General features: G+C 47.3%; 1 protein-coding gene and 1 non-coding gene across 2 annotated transcripts in view; both read right to left on the bottom strand.

The window, feature by feature from the left end:
- Positions 1–913: 913 nt before the first annotated feature.
- Trnag-gcc (transfer RNA glycine (anticodon GCC)) lies at positions 914–984 on the bottom strand. The gene has a single exon. It is a non-coding gene; the product is annotated as a tRNA-Gly (tRNA).
- Positions 985–14113: 13129 nt separating this feature from the next.
- LOC119386686 (2-amino-3-carboxymuconate-6-semialdehyde decarboxylase) overlaps positions 14114–16783 on the bottom strand; it is a gene marked incomplete at its 5' end in the record, with an annotated part of 67561 nt that continues 64891 nt past the window's right edge. The window contains 2 exon segments of the mRNA XM_037653976.2: positions 14114–14248; positions 15347–15445. Of these exon segments, the coding sequence (XP_037509904.1) occupies positions 14171–14248; positions 15347–15445 (177 nt within the window).

The following is a 16783-nucleotide window of genomic DNA, read 5'->3' as shown; positions in this document are numbered from 1 at the left end:
TGGACAATTTCAGGACCAATGCTGACAAGGGGCACCGATTCGCCATTCAGCAGAATAGCGCCCCGGCTCTTCAGTTTCGTGGCTGCGTTCTCACTTGAGGCGGCAGCGCTGAACTTTACTCCTCCCATATGCTGGAGGGACTTGATACCGGCAGGTCCGGTCACTGCTTCAAGTGCGTCGATGACGTCATCAACAGTGCTACCCTCAGGCGCACTGAGGATGAAACAGTGCGCCTTCGGCGGAGGTGCGGCAAAGGCCATCAGATGGCAGGGCCGAGCCCTGGCACCCACGGCGAAACGCTGTGGAGCCCGGGCGGTCGATCTGGGCGAACTCCTAGACGGGGCCGGGGGGCTGTATCCAGGGGGTCGTCCACGAAGCTTGAAGAAACTTGTCGCAGTCGGGCAGAGTCACGGCCTGGCTGATCACGGTAATCCCGGCACCAGGTAAGTATGCTTTGGAAACGTCTCGCCCTCGATACACACCATCCGCGACCCCGTACGAAACGCAAGTGACATGCGAACGATGGTGGAAAATTACTGTTGTATCCTTTTTGTATATAGCAAACATTTCAACAGTACACAGAATATGCTAATTTACGCATTCCTGTTAAGTTAAATTGCTCTCAACTGTAACGAACTTTAAGAAAGGCTCAAAAGTTGCGCGAATATAAAGTCAGCTGTCGCAAAACCAGCGAGAATGTTTTGTACGCCGCTAGTGGCGCCAGCGCTGCGGTCATTTGCCTCTAATTACCATAAAGAGGACGCACGTTTTTTCTGTGTTATAACTGTGTGTTGAAGAGAATACAAAATAAAGATCCAATCGCGATCCCAAAGAAAGAACAGGAAAGTTATGAAAACGTTAATTTCGCAAGCAAAAAGAAAAAAAAGAACACAGAAAGTTAAAAAAAAAAATCTGCGTCGGCCGGGAATCGAACCCGGGCCACCCGCGTGGCAGGCGAGTATTCTACCACTGAACCACCGACGCTTTTTTTTTTGTCTTTATTGCAGGGCTTCAGTTTTCAACCGTGAGAAGAGAGTACATCCTGTCTACAATTGTTTCATGTGCAACAGCAATTCCATGCGAGGTACCCAATCGGGTACATCCTTTTGCATTTTTTGCAATTCAAGAAACGAAGTCAGTGTCTCACAAAAGTAATCTATGGCTCGCCGAGCGTCCGCATCAGCGTTACGTACAGCCATTCGGGACCTCCAAATGCTGTAAAGCGCCAATAACATTGTGATATCATAAGGAAATCCATCATCATTTTCAATCATCAAATACCTTATGCCCTGTGCGTCCAATGGGAAATCTTTCTTTAGTGTCCTTTGCACTGAACCACCGACGCGACACGGCAGAGGGGCCCGCATGCACAGCACGCTGAAGGAGCTGAAGCGTGGGGCGTAGACGTACACTCGCCAACCGCACAAACAGATTTGCCTTTTGACAAAGACCTTCATTGTCAGGCAATTTTTATGTCCACTGCGGCACGATCAAGGCCTCAGTTTGCTCAGACACACGCGAGCTGATTCCATTTTATGCCTGCATATTTCTTCATTTCACCACCCCATCTAGCCATCTTGAGTCTGCCGCCTAATCTATTGGTGTCCGTTACGCCTCTGTCATTTATTATGTTATTTATTCACAGTGCTTGAAGTCTGCACCCATCGAAGTGGGTCTAAAGCAGTGGTTCTCAAATGGGGGTCCGCGAAGTCATTTCTGGGAGTCCGCAAACCCATACTCGAAAACACACACACACACACACACACACACACACACAAACGCGTTTTTTGGAGGCACACTCACTATGTCTCGTTACAGCGGCGCCTTCTGATTTTTGGTATGATTCACCGCGTTACACCTCATTGCGGCGGAGCTGACTTATGTCTCCCCTTCTACATAATATGGCTTTAAACCTTTTTTTTCTCGTTTTTTGCAGCATTCTACGACATATGCACGCGAGCATACTTATTTTCAGGCTTGCATATTTGAAGAACAAAGATAGCAAGAAACAGGTTGTATGTGTGGTTGGATTCGAACCTCTACTGTTTGGCTTTCTCCCGCCTACACGCTGGCCCCGTGCGAGCACTCCGCCGAGCTCAAATTACCGCAGCAACAAATGGAGGTCTCCGTATACATCGCCACTTTCGATAGACCTGCCTTCATCATCATTTTACATCAGAGCACAGATATATATATATATATATATATATATATATATATATATATATATATATATATAAAGGGAGCAAGAAAGACAAATTTTTGGCGAAAAAATTTCTTGGCGAGGCTGGATTCGAACCCGCGTATACCCACGATCCGAAGGCGAGCGTCCTAAGCACTCGGCTATCCAGATACGCTAGCACATCATAGCATAGCCGAGCTTGCAAGTGGTTGGGAAATAGAAGTGAGGGTGAGCATAGGCGTGCGCAGGGTCCTCCATCAGGGGGGCAAAGGTTCGTCGCAGCGGCCCCCCCCCCCACCCTACTAAGTCAATGTATGGGGCAGATATTGCGCCTCCCCTCTTAGGTGATTAGGGAGGGCGGCCGCCCCCCCCCTGCCCCCCCTGCACCCCCCCCCTGTGCGCACGCCTATGAGGGAGAGAGACGTGAAGGTGACGAGGAGGGAAAGAACGAGGGGGGAACCAGTAAAGAGAGAGAGAGAGGGGGATAGAAAGAAAGAGAGAAATAGACAGAAAGAAAGGGGAAAAAACAGACCGAGAAAAAAAGTTTTGAAAGAAACAAACACAGAAGAAGACGAAAAAAAGAGCAAGCATAGTCATGTATCGTAGAGTATAGCAAGAGGGGGAAAAGAGAGAGGTGACAAGGCAAAGGCCTAGCCAAGCCAGCACCAGCTATAGGTGCCCACCACCAGCTCTGCTGCGACCCAGCCTTGCGCGAAACTTTCAACTTTCGAATCATTCCAAGATGGCGGCTCTCGGTGGCGGGAAAGACAAGACACCTCCGTGAATTTCGTTTTTCTTTTTTCTGCGCAATTTTGAGCTCCTTCAATTCGTCCGCACTGAATAAATTACTTTATCGGGTACATTGCTGTTTCAGCTATAATCGCTTTGATATAGCGCAGATAACAGGCATTGAAGATGCCGAAAGGGCTGTTTAAAATCCCCCCCCCCCTCCTCCATTTCCGTGCGGTTTTCGCGATTGCCCGCTTATGCGACATCCTATTCGCTAAACAATTCATGCAAAACAAAGCGAACGTGTGCCTTTTCATGCAAAGGTAGGCCGTATTTAGCCCGATTCTTTGGTTAGTGGCCATCGTAAGAATTCCGACCTGCTACTTGATTTTTCTTGCAAAATGTTTTAACCCGCGTAATGATTTCACCCTCAAATCTCGGTCAATTTTTCTAGAAAAAAAAAGCGATTATTACGCGAGTAAATACGCTAATCAATCCTTCTAATCTCGAGCATTGTTACAATGCGTCGCCATGGTGCGCGTCTTCTGGGCATCTTCGATTATTCGTTCCTGACATTCCCGGACCGCCTGAAGCGTCCCTACAGCCAATGAGCGTCGCGTATGAATTTTTTTGGCAGTCCTGCATAGAAAGCATGGGATGGTAACTCGACAAGACCGCGGCGAGCATTGGCGTAGGCAGGGGCGGGAGATGGAGGAAGGGTTGGGGGGGTGTAGACCCCCGAAAATTTTCAATTTCGCACGTATATGTATACACACACACATACAAACGCACGCACGAACATGCATAAAATGTGGTTGAATCCCGCCCCCCGCGCCCCTCCCCGAAAAAAATTCACGCCCCTGCCGGCGAGCATGCAAGTGGAAATGGCCGAACGCTACTTCGGCAGAAAATTCCACTCGCTTTCGCACTTAAAGATGGCTGCCATCGCGAAAGGCAGTATAGATTCTTTCTTTGTGGCTGCAGTTTCATGGTTCATTTGATATCTATGGAATGAAGAAGCGGCATCACACAAGGAACGTGTACTTGTAACTTTTCTCTTGTTCCAGTACAAATATATCATTACCCTTTGATTTTTATGATGTGCTGTTGTTGGCCTGCTGCTCTGGTACGATGATATAAGTCTATATAGAGAACTCCACGTGGTACTGACCTCGTCGGTCATGCGGTCGGGCAGCGGTTCAGGCGCGTCCCATCCTTGAGGACGTCGCGTCTCTTTGGCATCGGTCGCCCGTTGCCAGTACTCCGCCGGTGACACCCGCGCAGTTCCGCTGACGCAGACGTTGCCCATGTCTCGTAGTACGCCCTCCTGGAGCCGATTTCCAAGAGGCAATCAGAACGTCACCAAGAACTTGGCAGACGCGCGCATTCCCACGTAGTGGTCACGGTAAAATAATAAACAGTTATATGCCGACGTGGCAGGGGCACTCATATGGCTATACAATGGTCCCTCCTGCAGAACGGGTATGCTCAGCCAATGCGTGTGATGGCGACGAGGCGAAGAACCTGGCTGATCCAACGGCAGTCGTGCTGGAACCGTTGTTCCGTTTGACTGACAACCTAGAGTTCTTTGCCATGATTTGTCAATTGTACTTTTTTGTTTTTGTTTCCCACTCACGACCTATATACTTCTGTTACCTTTGCCGTCTCTATCTGTGCGCCATTTTCCCGGTCCATGTTATATGGTGTTCAACGGAAGGCATGGCCTTCTCACCAAATATTTTATGAAAGGGTCGGCTCGCAGAACGATCCTCGTTCGATAAATGAGGTGTGCGCATCTCGGCTCTCGAGACCATACATATGCGTCATTGATACTAGGACAGAATAACATGTGTGCCGTCAAGGTTTATCAATAGGCCCTCCCGTATACCGCGCGCCGGTTTTACACAAACGCATACGCAATGGCTTCGAGCCAAGAGCAATGGCTTTAGCCAGAGACGTGCCATTACTGCGGTCGTTAATCTGCTACTCGACCGCAGCGGAGCCGTCGGTTGCGATCGTATATGAAAATTCCTCTCCCACAACCATTCATTGTTTTCGTTGCTGAATCGGGGAACGGACGACCTCGCAGTGCTTCGAGCGTGCACGTTCATAAAGAGAAACGACGTGAACTCGTATGAAGAGACGTCCTGTACTTGAGATGAGGTTATACCCTCTGTTTGTCTCTTTGTTCGTCGAAATCGTGCCGATCTATATGTCGCGTCTGTGTTTGGGTGAATTCGATAGATAATTATCTCATCTGCATGCATAATCACTTAGCCTCGAATCCGAGTCCATATAGAAAGACGAAACAAGGGCGAAGCTGAAGGGTGGGGTAGGGAGGGGGGGGGGGGTAGTGCGGACTGGCAGACAGAAATTGCAAAGAAAACACTGGCACAGCGCAGCTCATGACTCTTCGTGCACCCTAGCTCTATAATGACACTGCTCTGGGTATAGATTTAGGATAGAGCGGTGCGAGCGCATGCATGCTCACGGGTTCTATTTTTTCGATGTTATGGATACATAGTGGTCGACATATATACATATTGCAGGGTGTCACACAGAGCTGCCGAGCATCAAGATTTCTAAAAACGCCAGGCCTGCGCAGAAAGCGCAGCACAGTCACAGCGAAAGCTGGAAGAGCGCCATTTCTGGAGCTCGTTATAAACTCTCTGGAAGCTACTATTACAAGTACACTAGCACCCACCCCACTGTTCGTCATTCAGCGGAGGAGGATTGTAAGGCATTATGTGCACTTTGTTGATGCGACGGCTGATGACGATAAATAAGTATGGCAGAGCCCTTTGTAATGGGTTGGAAGGATTGAACAACCCACTCGTTGCGCAATTCACATTGTGTGACGCCTGGTTACAGAATTCGCGTTGTGTGACGCCTATTGTTGCTATTTTACTCTTCTACCACGCTACATTACATATATTAATGTGGTTCCTTCCCGACGTGAAGCCTGTATAGGGTCTTTTTGCAAAGCAGTTTCAAGCACCGGCATGGCTCTGAGGCAGAATACTGGGCTCCCACGAAGAGGGCCAGGGTTCAAGCCCCGTCCTATCCTCGATACTTTTTCTTATTTCGCGCGAAAGCGGTTACGGACACCATCGGCGGCGGCGGCGGACAACTATATACAGCGCCAAAAACGGCTCTTGTTGTGATATCATAACAGCTTTCTCTGTAAAAGAGGTACTGCGTTACGCAAACAAAACCTAGTACATATAGGTCCCAGTAAACTGGACTAGCAGCCCCCTTTTTAAAGAAAAGATGACTGAACGCGCAGCTTTCTCCCATGCAGACGGAATCAAAGTCTAAGTCCAAAGCCAACGACCACGCAACGAAGCAAATGCTGTGCGACCCGATAAGATGAATTTGTGATTTGATTGCATGTTTAGGATTGCATTTTTTGAATGTTGAAGTTGAATGAAGACACATTTAGTTAGGTTGCGTAGCCTTTTGTTTAGATTATGCAGCCGTTGATTGCACACACATACTCACAGTATCACGGAAGGCTCTACCCTTGCGCAGTATTGTTTTGTGGCTCTGCTTGCAAACGTACGTGAGATCAATGTACCAACTGCGTTGTGTCGTGGGTATCTGGAGCGTCTTCACTTTCAACTAGTAGCGACCTTGCATGATCTAGCATGAGTAGTGATGTAGCATGATCTAGCCACGGGCACAATCGCTCTTGCATTTACGTGTTCGCGGATGGACGCCATTTCTTATGCCGTGCGCTGCACCCGCCGCCTACCCATGATGACGGCCGGGGATGCATTGCGGTACGCGCGTAATGCAATGTAGATATATGTAGTTCGTCTGGCTAGCGTGCAGTTGCAGTTCCCATTGTTCTTATCGGTAGAACTGCTAATGTAAACTGTAATGTTCTGCGATGGTGTATGTCGCGCGCCGTTGTTCTATATATTGTGTGCGCAGATATTTCCATCGTGTGTAAGTTGCCTTTCCTGCAGTGCATTTTCAGCGCTCACGGACGAATCAGTGACATAGAAAGCTTATAAATCTGTAGGCACATTTACTGGTCGTCGAATTTAGCTATTTTCTCTTACGCAGTATTTACATGCTAAACTTTACCGCCAATGAAGAAAGCCCGCGAATTATGAAAATGCACGTGACCACACTACAACGTGCGTCAGGAAGTACTGCCCTCAGACAGGCTCACTGTGACGTAACCAGGATGAAGGAAAATATGCGAAAAAAAATGATAGAGCTATGCCACGTCTTTGCCGAAGCAACGCGTAGCTTTAGTTCCCAGAGTTTCATGAGGTTACACTATAGGGTAAACTGGCGCTAGTGTCTATGGGAGCTGCAACGCATGGCGCTTCAGTCAGCATGAGAATGACGGGTAGTACATGAATTTGCCTAATCTTCGTTTCTTCGGGTCTGTGTGGCTTCGTGTGGCCTGCAGCCGCTTTGTCGTGAGACGAAGTTCAGCAAAAGTAAGCTGTCCCCCTTCACCAACTTGAGCCTTTCAGGCTCACCAGTTAAAGTCAGCTCACGAGGTCCACAACGAGTCATTATTTTATCCGAAAGAAAAGCCAAAACACAGCGATAGACAAAGCCACAAGTGCGTTCGAAGCCCGAAGCACGAAGTCCAGGCAAATTTATGTACTGTCCATCAATCCCATGGTGGCTGAACAATCGAAGCGCCACAGCTCCCTCTACAGAGGGAACTGTGGCGCTGCGTTTCCGAGAAGAGTTTCCATAGAGTTTCGTAAGATATTAACTGTAGTAAATATTGCAGGAAACTCTATGGCAGCGTTGATATAGCGTGCGGATTGTCATTTTTGTTTTGTTGTTGCTGTTACCGCTACATCTATGGCCACAAAAGCGAATTGACAAGGTCACGCCGGGGTCGGAACATAGTGCTCCGGTACCGTCATCAACGGGATCAACCGGCAGAGATAGAGATTGTGAACGTGGCGTGCTATCGATGGGACGTGTCACTGAAAAATCGGGACACGTATTGTAGGCGCTCATTCCGTACCATTATCAAGGTACAGGGGTGATGAAAAGTTTCCAGGTCGCGCTAGCTGATATACGATTAGATGTGATAGGGGCCCGGGATCTTTTCACCACCCCTGTACGTCACGGAACGCTGCCTCTGTCGGTGCGTGACAAAGCGGTTGCTCGGAATAAGCTTACCTGAAGGCGCTGCCGTTTTTATGCGAATGGGAGTTTACTGAAGCGTTACATTTAAATGCGAAGCATTCCTTAGCGAACCAAAGGCACTTTGACCGTGCCTGTCTAGCTAGCCGCCTATGGTGCTTTCATGGTCGCCTTCTTAACTTGGAGTACACCATTATCGGCATTGCAGGGCATGAGTGTATGACGAAAACGATGCACAGGTTATGATACGAATAGCATGGAGTGCCTGCCGCGTAGTCATAAAACCCTTTCCCCCAGTCACGTGTGGCGCATGCCCGCATATACCATAGCCCATGCTCTGCGGGCATGCGCCACAGGTGATTCGCAGTCTATATAAACTTAGGAGCGGCGATAATCGATCTTGGAAATCTTAACGCGATAGTGTTACGGAGCCCATGTCGCAGAAAATAGGGTGCCTTCGGCGGTGTTGTCGGTGAGCGTAAAATCCCGATGGATACAAAGAATAAAAATCACAATTTGAGCCGGAATCGAACCCAGAAATTCTGCGTATCAGTCAAGTATTCGACCACAGAGCCACGCCAGTGCTTGAAACTGCTTCGGAAAAAGACTATACAGAGTCACGTCGAAGTAACGTCAGTTATATGGTGGCCATTTTGATTATCCGCTTATATAACAATAAAATAAATAATACATCTGCACTGCCCTGACTCAGCAAGCTATGTTGAAGTATTGCTTGGCCCGGAGGAATACGCCAACAACCTATTGTTACCACATGCACAACATCAAAACGTAGCGTGCACTTCGTTTCAATAAAACTGACCGTGCATCGGTTGGCTCAGAGTAAAAAGAAAAAGAAAACGCAGCATAGGCGGCTACTCGCTGTGTGCTTCGTATGAAGTCGATTCCCGCAATGCGTTGGACCTGCCGGAATCTTTAGAGTTCGCGGGCTTCTTTACCAGGAGGAAAAAATTACCAGGTAGTACGTTACCGAAATTAGAGCAGTTAGATGTCACTTAACCGTGCCTACACCTACCTCATCAACCTTTTGATAATTAGGCAATTACTCCTCGAGAGAGATGACGGTTTAGATGTATGCAGCGCGGGACTGCACGGTGGTCCCAAGGGAGTCCAACAAACGTGCTTAGGATGAAGTTTTTCCTTGTATCTCTCGAGTTACAATATTTATTATTGTTTACTGATAAATCTAATTAACCCAAAATGGTATTTTAGCGTGCTCTGATTGGCTATATATTTCAAGAGCGAGCGAAACGGCTCCAGTCGTGACAGCCGGCCGCTATCACTATCCAATCAGCGCACGCTGAAATGGACAGTCCATGTGCACTTCGTGGTCTCTCACAGAATACCAACCAATGACGAGGAAAGACTCGCTAAAGATTGCGTCCATGCTGCCTTCGATGGATCCTGGCCGCTGCATGCTTAACGCGCCACTGAACAAATTGGATAGCGTCGCAATAGCAGCTTCAAGGCGCCGAGTATAACAGAGCCTCCCAATACGGCTATCAGAATCGCAGTCACGTGACCAGAAGCGTTAGCAGTGAACCATAAGGTTTGGTTTCAACGGCGTAGCACCACTACTTGCAATGCATACTCACCTGCATGTGTTGGTTCGTGTCGAAGGAGCTTGCACTCACGTCAACATCCATGAAGTCGGAAGGCTATACGAAATTTGCGCGCGGTGAAATTTTAGAGGACAGCTGCGGTGGCCGTGAATTTTGTCGTTCTGTGGCTGTCGTGCCACAAGTATGGCACATACCCACAGCGGGAAATTAGGTCAGTGCAAACGTTGATGCTAAGCAAATGGTAAAACAAGAAAATGTGCGTGTAAATATAATTGTTGAAAGAACGGAATAATGCGTAATTGCGCAGGATTACCAGGAAGCATGCACTGTTTAGGAGAAGTTAAACAGAGAGGAAGAGAAGCTTGATCAAGTGTACAAATAATTCTGAAGATTATAGATAGCAATTGCACAAAAAAAATTTGGCAGATCCCACGCATTGTATCAATCGGTTTCATGCGAAGCACTCAGTGAGTAGCTGTCCGTGCTGCATTTTTTTTTAGATGCGAAGTATCTTAAGGCCGAGCTCAATCCGGTGGTGTGCGGCGTGACCACCCTTACTGCGCATGCGCATACCCTCTCCACACACCTCCTCTCCACTCACCCTCTCCCCTTCCCCTCTCCACTTTCCCTCTCCACTTTCCCTCTCCCCGCCCCCTCTCCCATACCCCTCTCCCCCCCCTTTCCACTCTCCCTCTGAAACGCGGGCTAGACATGCCGAAATTCTCTCCTGCGCAACGCCGCGATGAGTTCGAGCGCATGCGCGTGCCCCCCCCTCTCTCTCCTCTCCTACGCTGCCCCCCTCTCGCCCGCCTGTCGACCGCGTTCCCCGCTCGCCCTGTGAGAATTAACGGCCAGGCTAGATGGAAGATACGACGCGCGTAGCGTCCCTCTTCGCGTTCCACGACGCGAGGTCGGTAGCATGCCCAACGAACGCAAAGGGAACGCGATCGTGCAAGTGCTCTGGCTTCGCATCGCCTCATGGTCCCCTTTAGCGGGAGATGGTGTAATTTTTGTTTGCTTTGAGTCAAGCGTTACAATGTGAATCGCCGTGTTTTTCTAAATGGAGTAGTTGTGTGCACATCGTGCGATTACGAGGCACGCCGACTACAGTGATGTTTAAAGGGTAACTTATGGTTTGACGTAACGTCAGCACTCATGTTACAGCACAGACGTCAGTTTTATTGAAAGAAAGCGCACGCTAGGGTGCCATTAACATTTGGTGTGTGATGCTGTGAATATATTCGTTAGTGTACTGCTCCGGGGTCGAGCAACGCTTGAATATAGTTTGCTCAGACAGAGGAGTACATATGTAATGTTTATTCGTCTGTTGCAAAAGCGGAGCCAACACTGGAACCAAAATTGACGTTAAGCCGACGTAACGTCTGTATCATAGGAGTATATAAGTAATGTTTATTACCTTGTTATATAATGGGATAGCCAGCACTGCAACCACAATTGACGTTGAACTGACATGGTTCTTGCGCATAGGGAGTTTTTGCAAAGCAGTCTCAAGACGGGGCGAGGCTCTGTGGTAGAGTACTTGATTGCCACTCAGAATGCCTGGGTTCGGTTCCTGCTGGCGTCCTGATTTTTATTCTTTGCATTCGTCGAGTCAACGCGGCTGATGCCGAGCTTTCTTGACGCTCTCCCTTTTTAATTACCAATGTCCGTTCTCGAATTTTCTGGGTACATATCAACTGTGAATCAGCTGCGTAGCATACCCGCATATCGCGACCTGTGGTATACGGGCATGTGCCACACGTGACTGAAGGAAAGGGTTTCATGACGTACACGCCGTGATTTTTGCGTTATTCACGTTATGAACAGACAGTCATGTTCGTCGTACCCTCATACGCTCCTATGCCAATTATGATCAATAGCGAAGTTAAGGAGGCGACCACGAGAGCGCCCGGACGTAAGCGGATAGATAGATAGATAGATAGATAGATAGATAGATAGATAGATAGATAGATAGATAGATAGATAGATAGATAGATAGATAGATAGATAGATAGATAGATAGATAGATAGATAGATAGATAGATAGATAGATGGAAACGTTCAATGTTCCTTTGGTTCTCTTAGAAATGCTTCACATTTAAAATTCATATATGCATGACCGATTGCTGATGAGTGGCAGTGTTGAGCGTATAGAGCACAACGCTTTTCTTTCTGTCTTAGGTTCTCAAAGCGGCTAAACACCACAATGAAATCAAATAGCAGCACGCCAATACTGTAAAATAGATTTATAAAAGGTGTTTTCCATGAGCCATCATTCATAGCTGTTAGGTTGGTGCCTTCTCAGCTTGACATCCGTTGCACTTTTGCGGGCTGTCCTAATCGGAGGAGACATTTAAACTAGACGATAGGCCATATTGCTTTTTTAGCGCAAGAGACGACACCACAAGAAAGAAGACGGAACACAGCGCTGTGTTCCGTCTTCTTTCTTGTGGCGTCGTTTTTTGCGCTAAAAAAGCAATATGGATTCTCACCAACTAGCCCGCCAACGCATTCTGTTAGACGATAGGCATCCTTTCGGGAGCTGAACACGTTCGACACTATTGACCAGAGTCTCCTTTGCTTATAATGGGCAGCCATCATTGGCGGGTGACTGAAGGTCAGGTGGAAGTTGGAACGAACGAGCACGACAGCATCCAGCCTGACGTTATGGCACGCTTGCCGCCCTTAATAGTTCGCTTGCCATCGGCTGCAACGTAACCATATCTGCTGACGCTGTGCTGGTCTCGCCTACAGGTGATACTAGTGGTCGACATTACGTGTGCTTGCTGAAAACGCTGGCGCGAGTGTGCAAGAATCTTGGTCTAATGACAATATCTTTATATAAATCTATTCGGTTTGTCAAAGGGACACAGAACAGAAAATTGAGGTCGCTTGTATTACCTTTTTGCACTGCTAAGAACTGCTCTTACAGCTAGTAGACGCTTAGTAAGTTAGGAAAAGGCGCATTAAGAAAAGACGGATGGCGACGCTGCTTTGAAGCTCCCGCGAAAGGTCGTCGTGAAGTCCTAAATTTTGTCGGTGTCCGCTAGGACCTATACAAATTATTTTATTCGGCACAAATGGGTTACATTACCTTCGGAGGGGTGAGAAATTTAAGATGGAAATTTTCAGGAACTTTCATTGAACCAACGTGGCTTTCGAGTGATTTTCACCCCCCCCCCCCTTGAGGTTTTTATAGTTTGTGTGTGCAGGCACGCACGCACGCACGCACGCACGCACGCACAAGACGGTGACAAATGTTTAGTTTCACCCAAGAGTTCCTAATAAGGCCTCACGTTCTTCTTGTTGCCCCACCTCGCACTCACAAGAGTACCTCGCGGTGTTCAACGTTGCGTTGAATAACTGTGCAAGCGAGGTCTCAGAATGATGACCTCTATCGACTTCGTCACTGATTTGTAATGGAGTGTACATCTCTCGCTCACCACACGTCACCTCACTTACCATCGCCCTCACAGGTTTTCCAACTACGCCCCTCACGTAACTTTCACTTAACTCATGGGAGGTTAAGGGTAGATGAGGGTGAAGACGCCGTCGTGTGGGCGCGCCTTCGTGATGGCGTCCGTGTGTGACGACAATACTGCTCTGATACAAAGGAAAACTCAATAAGTTGAGAATATTTCACAGAAATAACAGAATTCGCCACCACTCGTGCGTACAACGAGTACAGCCTTCTTTGTCCGAGCCTCCCCGAAGCAGACGATAACTCAAGGACATAAACGTTTTAAAATCGATCCTTCTTACGGTTCTAATTATTGCGCTCGCCCTGTCTTGTATACGTGTTTCTTTTTACCGCACGTTTTGAACTCAGTTTAAATGTACCAACTAGCCCCCCAACGCATTTAACTTGAGCTCTCATTACGGACTTCTACGCTATGAACATAGTACTACCCCCCACCCCTTCCGGTTTTCCCGTTTTTCTCTTTGTATATGTGCCACGGTTAACGTATTCTGGAACCTGAATCTCTACGTACGCGAAGAAAGGGACTATCTCCTTACGTTTCTTACGCAAGGGCAGTGTTTATTTGCCTGAATTCAAACGTATCACGGCGTAACATCTCGGCCGACCCGAACATGCACGATTATGGATTTCATGTCACCTCGCGCTATTCGCAACACACTTGACGGCATGCTCATCCGCATCTGCAACAACAAGCGGTTCCAAATAAAGTTGGGTCACCTATCGCAGATGCTGACCCCCCCCCCCCCCACTACTATACAATATGATTTAACCAATACTTCAGTTTTGTATATGCATGTCAACCATGCAGTCCTTTCCAAGTTTGAAGGCAATGTGCAACGGTGGTATGCGATTGGGTACCTCAGGCACCGAACATCATATGCATGCAGTCAACTTGGCGAGCCTATACATAGGCAGATCGATCTGTTTGAAGACTGCGGATGCCGTGTACATTGGCTAACTTATTTTAATACTGGTGAAGTAGGGCGTTGCAAATCAGGCAGAAGCCTTTCCGAATTTGGCTTTGCATCTATAGCTACGACTTTATTAAGGAAGAGGTCGATTAGCATGCTCCTACGTCCTAGAAGTGACGCCTTCGGGGGTCACCTCAATTCCAAGAAAGCTTGCGGCATTCTTCCACAGCAGCTTCTCCTGCGTTCAGAAAAAAAAAAAAGGTATTGTCTAAGTCCCTTCTTCGAGTTTGTGATTGTGAATTTATGAGCGGGGTAGGAGACTCCTAGTAGGGCTCTGTGCCAAGAAGAAAACGCATACAACATAAGTAAAGAGTTCGGCAGTATATATTACACATGTTACACTCTGCAACACTTGAAGGCGAACACTTTAAGGCACGCTTGCTAATGCATTAAGTTTACGATCGGGGACCAGACTTCTTGCAAGACATTTTGGGCCGCACTGTGAGAGATGCGCATTATCTTTACGTTTTCAGCTTCGAAGCTTTATGTACCTGCCCGTGGTGTTGCACTATATACCTCCGGGAACGGCCCACCTTTGACCAATCGGCGATGTCATTGGTGACGCCATGTGATGGCATCATCATGCTACGTCACAATGACGCCACAGAGTTCTGCGATTTATGACGTCATTGTGCCGTAACATGATGACGTTATCAGCGACATTGGTCACGTGGGCTTTTGTACTGCTTATTTCGCCTGCCCTTGTTTCGCTCAAGAGGTCGCTCACGAGGCAGTTCAGGCGCCTTGATAGTACGTATATTCCCGTTTTGTCAGTTACAGCGCCATACCAAGAAAACATGCATTGATATCTATCTATCTATCTATCTATCTATCTATCTATCTATCTATCTATCTATCTATCTATCTATCTATCTATCTATCTATCTATCTATCTATCTATCTATCTATCTATCTATCTATCTATCTATCTATCTATCTATCTATCTATCTATCTATCTATCTATCTATCTATCTATCACCGCTAAGTCGTGTCTTCTCTTCGCAAGTACGTCATATCTATATCTGTATATTGACGACTTGGTGCACGTGGCAGCCCTACCCACATATCCGACTTTTGATTGTGCGGCGATTTATTAGTAAAGCTGGTGGTCGACGTTTAAAATAGAAATGTAGCGTATATAAACGAAAATGGCAGCAATGTTACAGTGATTCAACACTGTAGGCTATGCACAACGATTTGTACTGTACGAGTACTGTACCTGTGAATGTTTGTGGTTCAGTTTGCTAGGAGTAAAGATTTCGGGGCAAAGCATACCTTGAGTGAATCTTGCAAGCCACTGGTCTCGATCAGTCTGCCGGGTCTCTCTATTTCTCCCAGAGGGTAGGGGTAGTCACTTCCCAGCATCACTCGGTCCTAAGAATAAAATGCGACGACGTTCATGTCCCAACCATCATCCATGTGACATGGAGCTTAACTTGAGAGGGTCATGAACCACTATTCCAAGTAATCATCGAATGACCTCAGTATCGGATTTTATTTCGTCACGAATCAATTGCCGCAAAAATTTCTCGAAGCCGTCAAGAACGAGCGAAATTACAGGGGTTCGTCGCGCACTTTAAGCGTGTTCTCTCTTCTTTCTTCCCGACGGACGCGTTGGAAGCTAAGCAGAGGGGTGGCACGGGGGAAAGAAGTTGCGTCAGCGCGCATCATGACCTTGACGGCGCGTGATGAAACGTGATCGATGTCTCCTATTAGGGACTTTTAGCCTGTACGTATACTTCTTAGCGTTACCGTGTTACCGGAATACCGGACTGCGATTACCGTGTTACCGGAACGCATGTTTTAGAAAAGTTTTAGCTCCCCATACGTAAAAGTTTACTTACGTACGTAAACGTATACCTTTACGTTTGCGCAAGCCACTAAATGGTGATGGTAACTGCATTAAGACTATATTTAATTTAGATAATATTGAATTACCGCTGCGGCAAAACCATAAGAGAGATTTTTTGCGTGTGGAGTGTCTCGGTACAGTGAACTAGAATATCTTTGTAGTGGCAAAAGCGAGGAGCTTCTCGTGAGGCTCAAGAAGCTGCCGCCGCCGGTGGCGCTGCAGTAGCTACCGTGAGGTGCTGCTGCGGGGAAACGAGTATTGCGTGGTACAACGCCGCAAACTTTTCTTATTTCTACTGATGCATCGCTTGTGAAAACTATTTAGTTGCCGGGTGATAGTTTTAGCACTGTCGAAGGCTTTTTATTTTGTTCTTCTCAGCAAAGTGAACTACAGGAGTAATTTACCGGTCAGTTGTGGTTGGTTGGTTGCAAAACTTTATTGAGGTCCTGCAAGGCACGCGTCAGCGTGGTTCACTTTAAAACTTGAAAACAACATTTTCACATGATTTTTTCCCCGTTACTTGCGCAAAAGAAACCATGTACAAATCACGCACTTTATTTATGAAGAAAATAGTACTTATGAAAGAACATGCTGTTGGGAATAGCCACAAAGTGTGTGATGATTTGACAAATCAAATAACTTTAACGCAATAGCGTTAAAGAGCTCGTTTCGCAGAAATTCCGATGTCAGCGGCGGCGCCTTTGGCCGCGTGAGCGAAAATTCGAGGCAGATGAAACTAAAGAAAAGAGCCAGAGGGCGTTCGCGCTTTGGCTTTCCTTGCGGCACACTTTAGGTCTCTTTAGCGTGCGTTTCATTTTTTTCAGTCAGGTTCTGAGCAATGTCTTCATAAGTGTCTCTAG

Source organism: Rhipicephalus sanguineus, chromosome 3 (assembly GCF_013339695.2).
Source record: "Rhipicephalus sanguineus isolate Rsan-2018 chromosome 3, BIME_Rsan_1.4, whole genome shotgun sequence".
NCBI classification, from domain to species: Eukaryota; Metazoa; Arthropoda; class Arachnida; order Ixodida; family Ixodidae; genus Rhipicephalus; species Rhipicephalus sanguineus.
Note: the sequence above shows the minus strand (reverse complement) of the source record. Positions and strands in the feature narration are given on the sequence as shown.